The sequence below is a fragment of the Abrus precatorius genome, unplaced genomic scaffold, assembly GCF_003935025.1.
Source record: "Abrus precatorius isolate BTA unplaced genomic scaffold, Abrus_2018 Scaffold8, whole genome shotgun sequence".
Classification (NCBI taxonomy): domain Eukaryota; kingdom Viridiplantae; phylum Streptophyta; class Magnoliopsida; order Fabales; family Fabaceae; genus Abrus; species Abrus precatorius.
Genome location: NW_020874428.1, coordinates 21,971,964 through 21,990,369, shown reverse-complemented (window position 1 = coordinate 21,990,369; position 18,406 = coordinate 21,971,964). Strand labels below are relative to the sequence as shown.

The window sequence follows — 18,406 nt, the reverse complement described above, 5'->3', positions numbered from 1 at the left end:
TTAAGCTCTTGGAGAGTATTTAGGGCAATTCTCTATGGTCCGTTTGACATGATGTTTTAACTTAAATCCATGGTGAATGTCTTTGAAATTCAGCAAACTTTTGAGTATTATAAATCTCAGGTTCTGTAGCAGTGGTTGTTCTCCATCCTTATTAGTCCCTTCTTGACCTTCTTCATCAGCTTCATGTTCAAAATCAAAAACCTTCTCTAATTGAGAGCACTCTTTTATTTCCAAATAGTCAAGACTGGGAAAATGACCAGCCATTAAATTATAGAAAAGGCATTTCAACTTATTGCACTTTTGAACTTCAATATACCACAGTTTTGGGAAGCACACTTGTTGGGAACAAGCATATAGGCTTTTGAGTTCTTCTGCATCACCAGAATCAAATATTTGTTCTAATTCATCACAGTTCAATATTTTTAAACTTCGCAGCTCGGGTAAGCTTCTAACAATGGTAGGGGAGAATATGGTTTTCAATTTTGGACATCCATCCACACGAAAATATTTAAGCACTTGGAGGCTTAGAAATTTTGTGGGGCCCTTCCATATGAACTTGAGCTCAGGTAGATTAGTCAAATAGAAACCATATAGATCTAAGTTCAAAGGACTTTGTTCTCTATTGCTCCCATGTTCTCTGATTTGGAGTTGAAAAATGCCTTCTGCTCTAAGATGAGTGAAGATAAGTACTTTAAAGCCAAGGACAACTTTTAAATCCAAGGGAAACATTTGATCACACAATTGGTTTGTGACAACCACCCACAGTATTTCCTTCTCCTATAATTAATAATATTCAATGTTAGTTTGTTATATGCACATTCAATGAGTCAATAGAACTTCACACCAAAAGAAAAGAAAACCACCAGTGAAATCAACACTTTCTTCTTGTAACAATGCACAAAAACTTCTTGGTAGTAATACTTTATTTCAAATACTTGGCATTCACAACTAATTACTTGATAAAATAAAAATTTAACTTTGACAATGTTAAACTAATAAATTATATCTATTACAAGTCATTTAAAAGAAAATATTTTTCTTGATTACCTTTACCATTGCAGTTGTGTCTTGTTGCAAATGTGAACCAATCACCATTTTGCTCACAGAAGAGTTAGACAATTTTGGACATTTGTTGAATTCTAATGTTTTAACATTTGGTGAACATGGATGGCAATATTCAGGCCAAATGTCAATAAGATTCAATAATAAGTTCAGTGAGAGACGTCTAAAATTAGGCAAATTTATCTCAATTTTAGTCTTGGGGTGATTGTCGTTCTGGTGCACTAAAAGACGATGTTCCTTCTCTGTGCCAAATACATACTTCAGCTCAGCACTGTTGTGAATCCTCATCTCTTCCAACCTCCTTAGACATCGGGCAAAAAACACAGGGAAAATATATTCCAAACTTTCACATCCTTCAATATCAAGAATCCTTAATTTTGAGAGCACCGAAGTGGGATGACTTTGATTGATGACATGATCAACATTCCCTTCTTCGACTTCTATTAAATGCTTCAATTTACTGCATTTAGATATTTTCAGTTCCTCTAGCAGCTCTAGTGTTTGGGCAATGGATGGCATGAAGAGAGAAGTTAGCATTTGGCACCTTTCTATTTTCAAGAATTTAAGATTGCCTAGCTTTGAGTTTCTTGGAAAGGATATGCTGTATAACTGCTTACAATTTTCTATCCTTAATTCTTCTAAATTTTTGAGAGAGCATTGCAAAGCAGGATCACGAAACACTTCTTGAAGGCCATGCATGTGGAACAACCTTAAGGTAACTATGCTGGAGAACACAGCTGCTGTCTGAAGTGAGTTCAATTGAGGATTTTTGGTGTCGGCAATGATAGTGCTATCAACCAGGCATTCTATCTCTGAACAATGTTCAAGTATTAAAAAAATCAATTGATTCATACCTTGTTGATCCATGGTTGGAATTAAATTTTTGTAGCCTCCTTGAAGGCGTATCAAATGAAGGTCATCTGCTCTTACAAAGAGATCTTTGATCGATAATGACATAAAACTTTGAGCAGAGGCATTGAAATCTTCTATGCATAAAGCTCTAGACGGTCTATGGTTTTCCAAAATGTTAATCTGCATGTCAGAAAATTTTTCATAATAATCAATGTTGATCTTGCCTTGCAATATAGCATACCTCCGCAATCTTGAGAAAGAGACATTATGTGGCAAGTTCCCTTCAAACTTCCATAAATACAAATATAGTTCCTCTAGCTGCAAACACCTTGCTATTACCTCAAAAGTATTATTTTTCTCAATCCAGCAATTGAACAAATCCAGAAGCTTCAGTTTTTTTAATGCTACAATTCCATTAGGCAATTCTTCAAAAGAAGAACCACGCAAGTCAAGAATCTCAAGTCCTTGTAGGCTTTCCAAAATTGAGAAATCGCCTAATTTATAACCTCTCAAGCACAAAGTTTTAAGATTTTTTAATGACTCAATTGACTGTGGCAGTGACACAGTAAGTGTTGATGTATTTGTTATTCTTGGTATATATACATTCCACTTATAACCGAATGTTAAGAATGCAAGGACTTTAAGAATTTTCATCCCTTCAAGACACACATTCGATACTTTAAAGCTAACATTTGGTGAATGAAGCAGGAGAACTTCAAGTGTTGAACAATTCAATTGATCATCAAGAAGCTGTCCATTTTTCAATTCCCACAAGGATATTGCCCTCTTATCTTTTATTGTTTCATCCTCTACCATGGTTCTTGGATCCATTACATTACTTGCCAAAATTGCTTGATCCCTTTCTGATGCTATCCACAAGGCCACATCACGAACCATGTCATGCATTTTCACCCTTTCTTTTTTATTGGCATGAAGCAACAAGCAAGAATCCATAAGCACGTTAACAGCTAGATGCATCTCCCTCCTTGCTTTCTCCATTGTTCGAAATTTCTCAGTTAGCCCCAATCCCCTTCCAAATCGAAATAAATCTTCCAAATCAATTTCATGATCCTCAGGAAATATAGAACACAACAAGAACAAGGACTTGGCTAATTGATTTGTCAAATTATCATAACTTAATTGAAGACTTACATAAGGATTTATTAAGCCTTTTGGAATATCCAGTGGTCTGGAATCTTCTAGTCTTGACAATGCTGACTCCCACACTTCAAAAGTTTTTCCCCTTAGCATGCTTCCCACTGTCACAATCGCAATAGGCAATCCCTTACATTCATTAACAATTTTTCTTGCCACAACTTTCAAAGCATTTGGGGAGTCATCATCTATGCTTGCATACAATTTGAACAAATTCCAAGCTTCTCCATCAGTTAAGAGACTGAGCTCAATTATACTTTGGCATTGCATAGAAGTGCATACTTCTGTACTCCGAGTTGTTAGAAGTACTCTACAACCATTTCTATTTTCATTGAATGGAATTCCTAAAGCTTCAAAGTCTACCTTTTCCCATACATCATCCATGATTAGAAGAGTTGTACCTTTCCTTAATCTCTGTGATAGTCTTTGTGCTCTACCTAAATCTGATTCTTCCTCTAATTTGAAACCCAACTGATCAGTAATTTGAGCTTGGATGCTTCTGATATTTGGAGTTTGGGAGACTGTTACCATGACAACCTTCTCAAAAAGATTTAACTCCTCAGCTTTCTTACCTACCTCTTTCACCAAAGTAGTTTTTCCTGAGCCTCCTATTCCATGTAGTCCAATCATCCAAGAATCATTATCTCTTAATGTTTCCAAAAGCTTTTTGTATGCTGATTCAGTAGATTTGAAAAGAATAAATTTTTTTGAAGAGTAGTACATCATGCCTGGAAGTTCAGTGAGCCTAGAAAATGGCTCAAATTTGCTGTTATGATTGAGTTGAGTCATTTTTTCTGTTGTTCTTGCTATTTCTTTTACAAGAAAATATTGGCATTGCCTTCTGAAATAGCTCTTGTTTGCTTCATAAATTCTTACTTCCAGCTTCTGCACTTCTTCTAAGACATTCTCCACTTCTTTTCGCCACTTCTCAACAGTTGGTTCAATTTTTTCATTCCTATTAATGGCTTCTTTTACATGTTCATTCACACTGTCTCGGGTCAATTCCAATTCTCTTTTGGCATTTTGAAGACTCCCAGCAAAGTTGTTGAAACAGCACAAGTATTTAGCATGATGTAAAATTGGAGCCACTGCATATTCTGCAATCTTTGCTATGATGGAAAGAATGAAATCCTCCATTTGAAATGACACAATTCTGATCATGAAAAAATTCATTACTTCTTGCTTAAAAATTGTTAAGTAAACTTACTCGTGAGTGATGATGCAATTAACAAAATCAATAACGTAATTTTGTGGCATTCATACCTTTGATGGATGCTGTTGTATTTGTAAAAAAAAAGTATTTGCCAATGCAGATTGGGTGCTTATGTTGGACAAAGAACAGAAAGTATTAGCAAGGTATTTGTACAGAGCACTGAATATTCATTGCAAAATAAAAATTGATTTCTAAATTGATAACAATATGACTTAATATTAAGAGAACAGATTACACAAGCATGTTGAGAAATGATTTTGGAAACTAGCGCATTTTGGCCTTCCAAAATACTAAGTAAAAAAGTACATGAAAAAATCTATACAATAACATTTAAGGCAAATACGTTCATACCCCCTATGGTTTAACAAAATTTCACTTGATACCCCTTCTTCTTTTTTACCCTTCACAAATGTCTTTTAATTTATGTAATAACATGACATCTTATATCCTTCTCGATTACATAAACCATCCCTGATTTCTTATGCAGTTATATGAATCAGGAGAGATTAAAGTAATGTAAAAGAGAAATTTTCAAGTGAAATTTTATTGAACTTGAAGGGGTGTGAATGTAATCACTATTAACTACTTTTTCTTCAATTTTCAAAAGAAATTAATGAAAACCACATAAATGAGCATACTAAGCAGTAAGCCCGAAACTAACGGTATGACATGTGAAACTATTGTCTTTGGAATAATGCAACTATATGGGAGAAGACTATGTGAACATTTAAGTGTTAAAAGAGGAATCGAATTTCATGCTTAATCATGATTTGGAATGTTATATATAGGGGTTAATAATTGATGTGTGGAGGAAAGAAGTTTGCTGACATGACAAATACACAGCTTCATACCGTAGTTATTATTATGATATGTGATCATTAGTGTTTTTTCAAAACCTGGTGTTAGTATTTATAATTGAATGTTTTTATACTTTTTATCATTTAATTAGTGGAAAATATATTTAGAAGTGCAATTTCCTCGTTATAACTACATAGGATCAACAGCTTTGGGAAATGATTTCGGTATCATTGACATGAACGTAAAATTTGAGGCAAAGAAGAAAATTTAAACTAAACTACAAATTTGCATTGTGATGCATACCTCAAGAGACGTGCAGAGTTAAAAGTCAAGAAGAATGAAAACTAATAAACATCATGGTGAATCACAATATTAAATTGAATAATGTGGAGTTGCTATTTTAAACAGTTAAAATGATTGACGAGAAATAGGAGAGGTCACAGACGATTTTGTGAAGAAGCATAAAATATGTAGAAGTAAATGAAAGAATAAGTAAAAAGGAATAGGACGTCCATCCTCCTAACTCCTAAGTTCCCAAGTAAAGTATCAACTACATAATATATGCAAGTATTCCTTAATTTTATGGGGGGTCATGAATACAAAGTGATTTCTTTTTTAATTCTTGTTGTTATTGTGCTCTAAACTCCGCCCAAACTTTCATTTCTCTATATGGGTAATGGATTCAAGAAATGGGGATAAAAGGTTTGATTCTTGTTTGACTTCATTAATAAATCAGATGAAATGTACATGGTAAACAAAACTATTCACAAATTTGTGTGTATGTATAATGATAGCATACACATTTCAATTGAAAAACGTTAAATTATCAAAAATCCTCATCATTATATCTTTTTTATTATAAAAAAATTTGGAAAAGAGAGGTTTGCCACATTTGAAGTGACCCTATAGGTAAACTTCAACCAAGGTCTATTTATTTGTGGCCATGGCTGAGGAGAGAAAGAAACAAGTGAATAACAAGAGTATTTAAAACGAATTTTAATTATCTATAATTTGATAATTTCTCGTTAGATTTGGTTAGTTATGAGAAATATTTAGTAAGAGTTAGTACTTCATAGAACTTTTTACACGGTGCCTCATAACACGTGATTGGTACTTCAAAAGTATTGGATTCACTATCATAAACTTCACTGTGAGCTTTAAATTCAATGGGCATACAAAATTGTTATATTACAAGTAACAACCACTTCTCTGTCCATTTATCTTAAAACAAGTAGTACAAAAGAATCATCAGAAAGAATAAATGAAAATTTGTATATATGGTTTCATTGTTCAATTCACAAAGTACGAACATTCTCATATTAGATCAACCATAGTTTTTAAGGCACATATTTTGAACTTCTATCTTGGCCTAATGGTTGGTATATCTCCACTCACTAGGTCACTACCTGACACATCTCCTGAAATAAAAGGAGGCTTTACAGTAGATGATGAAGGTTGTGAACTGAATATGGTGCCAGAAGAATCACTTGTAACATATTCAGCTCTCTTGGTATCAGACTCTGGTATCATAGAATAAATGTATTCAAGCTCTCTAGCCACTTCTGCCATTTTAGGCCTCTCATCTGTCGCATCTTTGCAACACTTTAAGGCTAAAGTCAAAAATCTCTCCACATACTCAATAGGATAAGATTCAATACGTTTATCAACAACCGAAATTATTCCACCAGATTGGTATGCCGCATTAACCTGAAAAAAAGGAAAAGAAAAGATTTTCAGAAGTGTTAAGTGTTCTTTTACCTTCATAATTTAGACACGAGGAATGATTAAGGAACATTAATATAACAATTGATACAAATAATTTGGACACTATTGATGTTAGTATATTATGTATTAGCAGTCATTTTAAAATAATCAACAATATATTATCTTGATTGAATATGACCAGAAAACTTGTTGTAAGACTTGGGCAATCCTCCCCTTATGAGCTAATCTTTGGGAATGAGTTGGGTCCATCTTTCTAAAGCAGCTCATTAATACAATTCCTCTGTATAACTCTCTTTTGGCAATTGAATTTGGCTCAACCTATGTCAAATACTTAGGGCAGTCTAACTTTCCAAGTTACCCCCTTTGATTACAACAGTGATGGATTGTAAATTTTAATCAAGCTATAAATCAACATAAAATGTACAATTTCACTCAATAATTAATAATTTATTTCAACAGTTGAATTTGATGAAAACACTTTTCCCAATCAAATTCAGAAAGTACATGGATGAGAATATTGAAAGGAAGATAGAAATGACAAAATTCACTCTAAAAATATGTTACGGAAAGAAATAAAAAAACACCTTCACTTTCCCAAAAATGGTCTGGGTAAGATTTGATCACAGACACAACCCCAGGGTTGAAACAGAGAAGACAAACTGAACTTCTTAACCTTCTTTCTATTGAGATGAAAGGGTTCAGTTGGAAAAACAACATGAACTCATGGACTGTATAGAGGTAAAGTGTAATATGATGCAAGTAAAAATGAAGGCATTTTTTTTTTTTTCATTTAGGCTATGGCTGAGTCTGCAAATATACAAATGAAATTACAGATATTGAACATTCCATTATAGTGCAATTTCTACTACATAATTATCATCCCAGCCGGATCCAATCACAATTTGTCAGGAAGAGAATCCAAGTCATACCTGTCTAATAATATTTTCACCATGCAAGATTGGTGGCCTCCCAGTGACAAGTTCCAGAAATACAACACCAAGACTATAAACATCACTCTTATCAGTCAACTTGTGAGTTAGGAAGTACTCAGGATCAAGGTAACCCTGCATATTTAAAACAGTGAATAAACAATAGAGACATTAAATCCTTGAACAGATAAAATCAATGTTACCAATATGTAAAAGTAATTTTAAGCAGTTGGATACTTTTACTTCTTTGAGTTTGGAATCCAAAAATTTGTTTTCAAATTCACTCATAATTATAACTATAGTGCATTTTGTAAACAACTAAAAAGTACTTGAGTAAATCTAAGTATACTAATAGACAGGTGATAAACCCAAAGAAGATGAAAGTCAATGCTTTCTGTAAATTGCTAATACTAAATTATCTGTTACTAAACAATCCAACAAAATTTTCCTAGTCATACAAACCTTTTTCCATCTTTCAAGTCTTTCAATTTGTTCAAGAAATAAATTGAAATTGTTTTAAAACATAATTATTATGATTATCAAACTCAAATTCTAATAATTCTTTTCCTATCTTTCACTAGTAAAAATGCAATGGTTTCATCTGCTCCAGCCCTTCCAAGTTTCAAAACCCCGTATTTTCCAAAAGAAACATCCAAACAATGCTTACGGTTGGGCCAGTATTAATGACATTCAAAAATAGCAGTAGAATAAGAATATAATAAAATTCATCATAGTAACTAAAATAAAATCATTGAAAGGCTTGGAGAGATTGTAGAACATTCTTGAAGTAATGCATTGTTCTACATTTTCTTTTTAATATTATGTAGGATGGTGTCTCATACAGTCATATATACTTTAATAAGATTTCTAATCTTTTCTGAATGAACACATGCTCAATTTTAGCTAAAGGAAATCCAGTCATGAAAACCTTACCGGGGTCCCCTTCACCACTGTTGATACATGACCAGGTACATTTCCTTCAATATCTGGAACTGGGGCAAGTCGTGAAAGTCCAAAATCAGCAACTTTTGCTGTGAATCTCGAGTCCAATAATATATTGCTAGCCTTGACATCTCGGTGGAATATTGGAGGATTAGCTTCTGTGTGTAGATATAGTAGACCTTTAGCTGATTCTAGAGCAATCTTCAACCTCATGGAAAGACCAAGAGGTTCTTTTGAGTAAGCTGTCATAAAACATTAAGTGCATAGTTAAGAGCGACAACATACAAAGCGTGCTTTTTCTATTAAAAGAATTATTCAAGTTTTTGTATTTTAAATTGGAACTAGAAAGAGCAAGGAAAACTTTTACAGGCAAAAAAACATGTATTTTTTCAGGATGCAGTCAACAGTAAAATGCAATGGACACTGATAAATTTAGAGGAATGCCAACAACACAATATTTACCGAATCTTTTGTGTTTAGTCAATTTTTGAAAATGAAAAATAATTTTAAAAAAGTGATCAATAATAAACCAATCACGTAAAATGTGCTTAAAAGTGCGTTTAAAATAGTGTGTTACTAGCATTTTTCATAAGTTAATAGACCATAAGCAAATTAGATAATAAGAACACGAGATGTACCAGAAAGGTGATCCCTTAGCGTTCCATTTGGCATATATTCATAAACCAACATCTGCAAGCATAAAGCAACAAACCAGATGGAAAAAAATAAAATAGTCAATAAGGAAAGAAGATTTAAGGGTGACCAAAATATTTTGAGGAGAAGGACAATAGCCAAAACAAAATGGATTTAACTAAATTCCCTAGTTCTAGCTTTAGAAATTTGTCATAATTCAAGAATGATATTGATTCATAAAGAACAGACAGCTGTAGTTTGCAGCTGTGAATTTTAATGAAAAGTTTTCAATATCAATTTGAACAAAGATCCTATTTAGTGCAAATCATGTCCTCGTGGTATCAAGTCATTCAACATGAGAGAGAAAACTAATGGGACTTGTGAAGATTAAAACATTCAGAATTATATCAAGAATAAAATTTAACTGAAAATTATACCACAAGTTATATTAAGTTTAAACTAATGAACTTTAAAACAAAAGTTACCTGTTCACCCTCTTCATCACAGTATCCAATCAGAGACACAAGGTTGCGATGATGTAACCTTGATAGCAATTGTATTTCTGTAAGGAACTCCCTCTCACCTTGCAATGAACCCTCTTGTGCACGTTTTATGGCAACAGCAGTACCATCTTTTAGATGACCTTTATAAACCTTCCCATAGCCCCCTTGTCCAATTTGATCAGAGTCACTAAAATTGTGTGTGGCCAAGGCCATTTCTTCGTAATCAAATGATCTTACACCATCAATTTTTACTGAGATCCTAGATGCTGTGAAAAAGAAAATAAAAGCCTTTGTTTACAACATATTTTAATCGGTTCATTCTTCACAAATTGTTAACCAATCAGTTATGGTTAATATCAGCAAACAGTTTATGTTAAAAAATTAAGAATGTTCGGAATGATAATAAAAGAAAATTTGATTCAGAATATGGTTCAATCAAAATAAAATTGTGCAATAACTTCTAGACTTCTGATTGTGACAGAGCCAGAGCACTGAAGAGAATTCAAAGAGAAAAATATAATAGGCTAGCTTACTCCTCATAAGGCACTAACCTCTACGCCGTTTGGTAAGTGTATGGTAATCTCTCAAGCGTATTCTCAATATAAGAATGGTAACAATTGCAGATAATGTAACTGCACAGGCAATTGCACCTAAGACTATTCCAGCCAGTGCACCTTTACTTAGCCCTGAACTTGAAGAGGGGATAATCACTGCAACAATAATAAGAAGTATGAGAACAAGTGAACAACCAAAAAACTGTCATATTCCATACGTGGATGACTATGACTTATTTTTTACCATCTTATTCATTTATGAGGCAGTTTTTAAACTTTTGACGTGGTATCTAAAAATACATTATGAGAAAAGAAAAATATGCTTTGAATTTGAGGAGCAATCAAGCAGAAGTAAAGCAAAATTTATTTCGCAAGCATGACTTATACTTGGAAAAACTAATTTATTTCTAGGAACTGGAGAACCACTCAATACGTTTGTAGAAAACATTATACAAACAATTCCATTATTTGGTCTCGTAAATACTGCTCAATCACCTCAATAAAATTCAAGTGCAGTTTTATAATTAAGAACGTGAAACTCCCTCTAAACACTTTATCGGACAATCATAAGTTTCTGTGACTTACAATCCCTGTAAGGATCCAGTAGAATGAAGTCTAGAAGTTCATAAGGACCAAACAAGTCACTGTCATGAATGGTCCATTCTCTGAACAAGTTTTGGATCCGAATAACCTCACTTGAGTTAAATTCATGGGAGCTTGTACTGTCAACATATTCAGGAAAAACCTTCAAGTTCATTCTCAACCGTCTTTCTTCCCATTCAAAACTCTTGATGAATAGCTGATTAAGATGTACATTAATACCATCTGTCAGGAACCTCTCAAATGTTCTCGTGTATGCATGGAAATCTGAAAATCCTGGACTTTTCAACCGATAATGAACAATCAATGGAGCTGCGCAGAAACACTCCACGGTGTATTCATAAGGAGGGGGACATGCTTGACTGGGGCAGCTAACATTGGTGTTTCCATTTATGCCATTGTCACTTTCAGATCCACAGAACTGAACTAAGGTGCTATTATTTGGGCATAGAGGATTTCCCTCAAGCCTGAAAAACAGTAATTTCCAATGATCATGTGACAAAGTTATCCAAGAAAGATAAAATTCATGTTAAATGCAATGGTCAACTACGTTTGACCTTTATCATAAATGTTTGTATTATTTTGAACGAGCATAATCTGATTTTATTATAACTGCTAAATAAAGTTCAGAAGCATACATGAGTGTGACATTTGGAGGAAGATTTGTAGTGCCTGATATGCTTGTAAGTTGATTATGTTGCATGTCCCTGCAAGATTACCAATCCATGCTGAGAAAATCATAACAATAAAATTAAATAGCATCTATGCATAACAAAAACACAGAATACAAGATTACTTAGAAAATATACCGACATCTGCATGTTGACACACATACTATCAGCTAATGCAGATGAAAATAAAGGAAACACATACACATGATACCAAATAAAGATCTACATGTGAAAATTTGTGCAATCATCATTTCAAGTCTTACAAGATTAGTAGTTCTGTTCTATTTAAAGTCTGGTTCTGCCAAATGGTGGAAGGAATATTGCCACTCAATGAATTGATTGCAATTGACCTGTCAAAGGGAAGGACATGTCTTGAAAAAACGTTGATTTTATAGCATGTTGTATAGAATTAGAAATTAAAGGAATTTAAATAAATTAAGAAATACAACAAAATATCATTTGTAAGTAAGATAAGGTGATAGATGCTTAATGTTGTTTGGTTTACACTTACAGTGACATAGAAGAAGAAAGGGTGAAACAAAAGACCACTTACAGTTTCTGAAGACGTGGAAGACCAGAAAAGTTGGATGGAATTGTTCCAGTAAGCTTATTGTTTGATAAGTCACTGCATATGTTACCAGAGGTACAACAATAATATTATATGCAACCCATGAGTCCATGACATCATATTTTGAAGATTTTCTCTAACCACTTGTCATAAGAGGAAAATATACATAATGGAAGGAAATCCAAATAATTGAATGCAAGATCAATAGATCAACATATTATTTGAGCAATAGAAGTTCTTACATGGTTGTGATATTTTCAGAAAGCTTATTGGTAGGAATTGATTCATTCAACTGATTGAAACTGAGGTCCCTGGAACATACATAAACAACAGTCAGTAGAAATGGTTACAAACAATCTTAGACTGTCTTTTAAACATGTACATGACATCTAACTCATGAGTTGAAATAAATTAAGATAACTGTACTTACAGATAACCAAGGTGTGGTATCCTGCTTAAATCAGGAATTGGTCCTTGCAAACGGCAGTTCCTAAGGCTCCTGATAAAACCAAGTAACCAATAACAACATGTAGATGGTTGAAATACTCCGAACATTTCTACTCACCAAACTAAATAAATAGTTGGGACAAGAAATTCTATTAAGCAGAGCAAAGTGGAAAATATAGAGTGACAATGTGGGACCCTCCAAATAAAGAGAAAAGAAAATAGGGGAAATAATAAATCCTTTCCAAAACAATTTGGACATCAGGCTAATACGACAGCAACGGCGCATGTTGCCATTAACTGTATTTTGATTGAATGTTATTAAACAATCCTTTTCAGAAAGCAAGATGATAAGACCATATTATACTAATCGATTTAAACAACTATGTGAGTGGCATTGTCTTTCATTTATGTTCTACATAGTGATGAACTGTCTAAATATCATTTTCAAAAAACAATATAATTGTTTGCTTAATTTTGTACCTTATTTTTAAGTTCCTTGCAATGTTTTTCTCTAATTGAAAGTTCTATATGTAATAAATCACAAAGGTTCTAGTATCTCAGGCTGGTATTTCACAATAAAACATTAAAATAAAGGCTCAAGCACCTCAGCTTCACTTCTTGTACAGGTGAAGTACTTACAAACATTCTGACAAAAAAAAAACGTACTTACAAACATGGGATAAGAAAATGTACTTACAATTTCAACAATTTTGACATGTTTCCATAAGAATCTGGGATGCTATTTCCACTGAAGTTATTGTTATCAAGTTGACTGCAAGAACAACAACATCCAAAACTATTTCAAAAAATTATTTATCAAGCAAGGAATATTTATTGGATCAGTTAATATTGTAGAAGCAACAAACATTTTAAAAAAAATCTAAAAGCTTTACAATGACTAAATAATAGAAACTTCCCAGCACTATGATATATGGCACCATTTTCAAAGCATTCACTCCTTCATTTTTAAAATATTTAACTGTAGAACTTCACTCCTTAATTTCTTTGTTGTAGTTTGCCAACGCATAGCCTTGCAGATCTTAATACCGTTTCTTATAGTTACCATACTTAAGTTGTAGGATTTAGACATGCATAAATTCATCATTTCCTTTTTTTCTTTCTTGTCTACAAAGGTCTAATGAGGACAAGTAAAAGAGGTGGCAAGGTAATCTAAGTGCAAATTGATCCCAGATTCCCATTCTATGTACATTCTCTCTCACCTTTTTTCTCCCTACAAATTAAACATTGTCACTTTGTTAACAATTCCAATTTTCCTTCACAGATTTATCTTCCTTTAATATATCAATAGGTCATATTTAATGAATCACATATTGTCAATGCTTCTATTATTTAACAAGATCTCAGTAAAACAACTCTCCTTGATTTGAAACATACTTTAGTAGAATTAACAATGGCCAACTCTTTAGACATGGCAGAGGTGCATCGTAACATAAATTTTCAATTTTCTAAACAGAACATTTGTTAAAATTTTCCATGAAAAAGTAAAAGAAAATAATGAATGGTAATGGTAACAAAGGAAAAAGGAAAACGAAAAACCAACTATATTTTGATATATAAGAATAGATCCTCTCATGTCGGTTTTTCACATGATTTGTCATGTGAGAAGAGAGATAGACACAAAATTTTTATAGGGATCCAATGGCAGTGGAGTCCTCTTAAGGTCCTTTGTGTTTACCTTTCTCTTCACACCCAATCATGTAAAATTAAAATGGAAGGATCATTCTGGTCAAAATCATACATATTAAGAAAGAATGAATTAGCTAACAGAGATTAAGAGAAGTAAAATGTCCTGGACCTGCATTAAGAACATGTGTTTTATTCATCCAAAACTAAATGAGCTTACAAACATATATATACAGACATATTTAGCACAGAATAATAAAACATACAGTATCTTTAAGCTCGGCATCTCCGATAGCTCATGTGGGAGATATCCTGTGAAGTTATTGTTGTCAAGAAGACTGCATGTCCAAAGATACATCTTGTCAAAAAGATACAAATATGACAATGAAAGACTAAATAAAACCATACAAATATGTCAAAGACTGCAATCATGTCACCAATATCTGATAACTAACTTACAGGTGAATAAGGCTTCCTAATTGGGAAAGCTGTGGTGGGATTTGCCCGCTAAGTGAATTATTGTTCATGTGACTGCTCCATTAGGGGAAAAGATGAAGCATTATTTTCTTTCATATTGTTGTAAGCAAGTCAAAGGTAGAGAAATAAAAGAATTCGAGTGAAGTAGCAAGAGTGACAAATTTTAAGACTTTAGTAACCGTCATAAAGAGCCTTACAAGTGTAGTGTGCTGTTCAGGTTTGCAAATGACAAAGGTATGGATCCTGAAATGTTGTTCTGATCAATTTGTAATCTGTTCAGGACTGGAAGATAGCCAAGCTCTTCCGGCAGAGAACCTGTTAGTTGATTTCCATTCAGGAGTCTGCAAAAACTTTATTTGATAAGAAAGAAAGTAGAAACAAGGTAGCTCTTCATGTCAAAATTTCAGCCACATGACAATTATGCAACCATTTGACTTCATTTTTCAATCCTATTGAAACAAATATTTAACTTCCACTTTTTTCCAAAACACTACTCTGATTTAATGCAATGACAGGTATGTTCATCTACTAATAAGTATTAAATGACACAGAAGTATCAAGGTAATAAAAAAAACTAAATTATTTAACGAAGATGGACTGTTCAACTTACAAGAGTTTCAAAGTTTTGATATTGCCAATTTCCTTCGGTATGCTCCCACTTATGTGGTTCCACATAAAATCCCTTTCAAGTATACAAATAAAATCCCATGTTAGAGGAAGAAACTAATTGCTAGCTTTTACAGGAAGGAAACATTCAAAAGGATCAAATCCACTATATTCTTGAGCAAAATTACAATCTAGCAATTGCAAGATTGAAAATTGTTCATATGTCACAGGGTTGCATTAGAAAAATCAAAGCAGCTATTGTCTTACAGTATTTCCAGATGAGATAAGTTGCCAATCTCTGGTGCTAAATTTCCAGACAAATTCAAATTCAGTAGTTGCCTACAGACAAAAATAAAAGGTTGAGGTTCTCAAATAAATGTGCCAAAAGAAGGTTTTCAATCGAAGAGATGCAAAAGAAGACTCACCTAAAGCTTACTTGTCTACTTGTCTATACTACTTGACATTGGATTATTATTCAATGCATTATAGTAGTATTGATTCTAGAAGTAAAAGATAGTTCATGAAAAAGATAGATATCTACTTAAATAGAGATCATGCTTCAAGTTCAAGATAGCTGAATTTGTGAACATTCAATGAAAATATTATTATACAGAATTGTGCACTTATAGCTGACGGCCTTCATTGTAGTTGTACTTACTTTTCTAATCTCATCACTATTGATTAAGAAAGTTTGGGCTCACAACAACCATTGTTAATCTATTTGAACCTTAACAAACTAAAGGGAGAAAAATAAATAAAATTTGGACCAAGAAAATGGAAGCTTAAACATGTTAAATTAGCTATTAACAAAAGAAATGTTTAGCGGAATATTAAAGTCATACAATTGTTTAACATGTAGATAGTCATCGGCTAATGTTGTATTGGTGCACATAATCCCAATCCAGTTAGACGTACATGGGTCTCCACCATCCCAGCTGCTCAAATTTCTATTGATATCAATCAAACTTTTCTTTATGGTTCTCAATGCGTCAACTGCAAATGCAATCATCATACCATCAATAGAACCAATGAAAATAACACTAATATTATTTTGGCAGCACCAACTTTTTTGTTGGTAGAAAGCCAGAAATGAATTCTTTTATTGAATCTGAATTTTTTTATTTTACAAGAGACGTAAGTACAATATTTGCAGATTTTCCTAGTTTGCATGATTATATGTATATTGCATAGAATAGCTACTACTTCCAGAATCATAAAAAGCAAGGAAGAACAATAAAAAAAGGGTGGAAAATATACCTTCAGTAGGGTCAGTGATCTGACCAACAGCCAATAGGAAATAGCAGCAGAACCACAAGCAAAAAACAACTTCACCCCTACAACCCTTTGAAAGATGCATCTCAGGAAAGCAGAAATCACCAAACTTTTATTTAAAAATTTGTCCTGAATTTAGCAAGGTGCTTTTCTTGTCCTGGTCACAACAAAACCAGTGTTAGAGAATTCATTGATGTGCACTCAAACACCACCCCATAATATATATGCTTCGGAGTTAAAAAATACCCAGATTGCTATCAAACTAAAGTTGATTACCCTTTCCAAAAGCAAGTCCATATATGCATATCCAAGCGCAAAAAAATCACAGAAAGTTATCAAATTGAAACCATACAAGAATACCCTTTTTACTACAATGTTTTCAAAGGACGGGAAAGAGAAATCCACTTGCTGGAATAACACAACAGAACTGAAAATGCAAAAAAGATAGTAATAACTTGCAAGCATATATTATATGAGAGAAGCAACATGTGGTTTATAACTTATAACAAGAGTTGAGTAACAAAAAATATCAGCATTGAAAACTTGGTAGGAAGTGTTGTAAAGGTAAACTTATGACCAAGTCACCAATGCAACGTGGAATTGCTGGTGTTGTTGATGCCATCACTTTCGCCACTGTTGCAAGGTGGCTGTTATCTAGATTTTAACGAAGTTGCATGCGTAAATAGCAATATTAAACACATTAAAAAGTGAAAGAACTTTTCTTAAGTGGAGTTGGTCATTTTAGTTTGGGGAATCAAATAGGAGATTCATTTTATATATTATAAATCACATTTATTTATGGAGTTGGTCATTTTGACTTTGTGGAATCAAATAGGAAGAGGTCGATCATATATATATATATATATATATAATCGATCGTTTACTCAAAATAATTGTAAATAATTTTATTCGTTTTGTTTTAACTGCTTGATGGCTGAACAAGACAAGAACAAGACAACCTTTAATAACTGTGTTAAAAATTGAAACAAATTATTTCTAAATCGTTAAATTGAATAAAAAAATATCAAACTTATTTCGTATTATACAATCATTTTAAGTATTAATAACATATATTTTATTTTTTTATATTAACAAAATTATATATTTGGATAATATCAAACTTCTTTTAATAATCTTTATTATTGACTGGGAGATATCCTTATTTCACACCCAAATATTAAATTGATAATAGAACATTCTGATATCTGAAATTGATCTTAGCATAACAAAAAAACTGATTTGAGAGAGACCGGAAAAGTGAACACCGGTGATTAAATATTTAACTTTAAAGATGGTGAAAAAATATCTCTATTTTCCATATTCAAGATGCCATTTTATTTTGTTTCCTTTTTTAATAGGGAACGTCCTGATTCCTAAATACTAGATTTCGTAAGAAAATATAGTGAAATTATAAATTATAACGTTAAATAAAAGGGCTCAAATCGAATATAAAAATATTTAAACTTATACTAAAATAAGAAAATATTTTCTCTTTTACTAGGCCATTGAAGGACAAAAACATTGAATTTTTGTTATGGCTCCTTCACATTATCAATTTTTTTCACTTTAATATTTGCAAAGTAATTCGAATTAGACTTTGCCAGCGAAAACTGCCAATGCGAGTTCATTTTGGTTATTCACTTTTACGACCTAGTCATAGTTAATGTTTTTAACACTTTTTCCCTTGTTCAGACGTTGTGGCGAAAATCTTTGTAACAATTTTTTTATATGCACAAATTAAACGCGAGACTGCAG

At 32.7% G+C, this 18,406-nt stretch overlaps 2 protein-coding genes across 6 annotated transcripts; both read right to left on the bottom strand.

Annotated features, from left to right (window-relative positions):
- On the bottom strand, positions 1-4,206 carry LOC113874446 (probable disease resistance protein At4g27220). The gene is made up of 2 exons (XM_027512668.1): positions 1,054-4,206; positions 1-777 (listed from the first exon to the last, which is right to left on the bottom strand). The coding sequence occupies exons 1-2, from the start codon at positions 4,204-4,206 to the stop codon at positions 1-3; spliced, it is 3,930 nt and encodes a 1,309-aa protein (XP_027368469.1).
- A 1,984-nt stretch (positions 4,207-6,190) lies between these two features.
- On the bottom strand, positions 6,191-17,194 carry LOC113847574 (probable LRR receptor-like serine/threonine-protein kinase At1g06840). 5 transcript variants are annotated; one of them, XM_027476762.1, is made up of 21 exons: positions 16,928-17,194; positions 16,637-16,808; positions 16,222-16,372; positions 15,647-15,718; positions 15,384-15,455; positions 14,971-15,114; positions 14,756-14,827; positions 14,563-14,634; positions 13,350-13,424; positions 12,636-12,704; positions 12,448-12,516; positions 12,191-12,262; positions 11,901-11,987; positions 11,605-11,673; positions 10,952-11,433; positions 10,364-10,522; positions 9,795-10,078; positions 9,315-9,366; positions 8,668-8,918; positions 7,735-7,869; positions 6,191-6,787 (listed from the first exon to the last, which is right to left on the bottom strand). In XM_027476762.1, the coding sequence occupies exons 2-21, from the start codon at positions 16,734-16,736 to the stop codon at positions 6,440-6,442; spliced, it is 2,835 nt and encodes a 944-aa protein (XP_027332563.1). In that variant the 5' UTR covers positions 16,737-16,808; positions 16,928-17,194; the 3' UTR covers positions 6,191-6,439. The 5 variants fall into 5 exon arrangements, with proteins under 5 accessions (XP_027332563.1, XP_027332567.1, XP_027332566.1 ...); XM_027476766.1 differs by having other exon boundaries at positions 16,295-16,372; positions 16,928-17,125; XM_027476765.1 differs by having other exon boundaries at positions 16,222-16,314; positions 16,928-17,118.
- Positions 17,195-18,406: the final 1,212 nt, after the last annotated feature.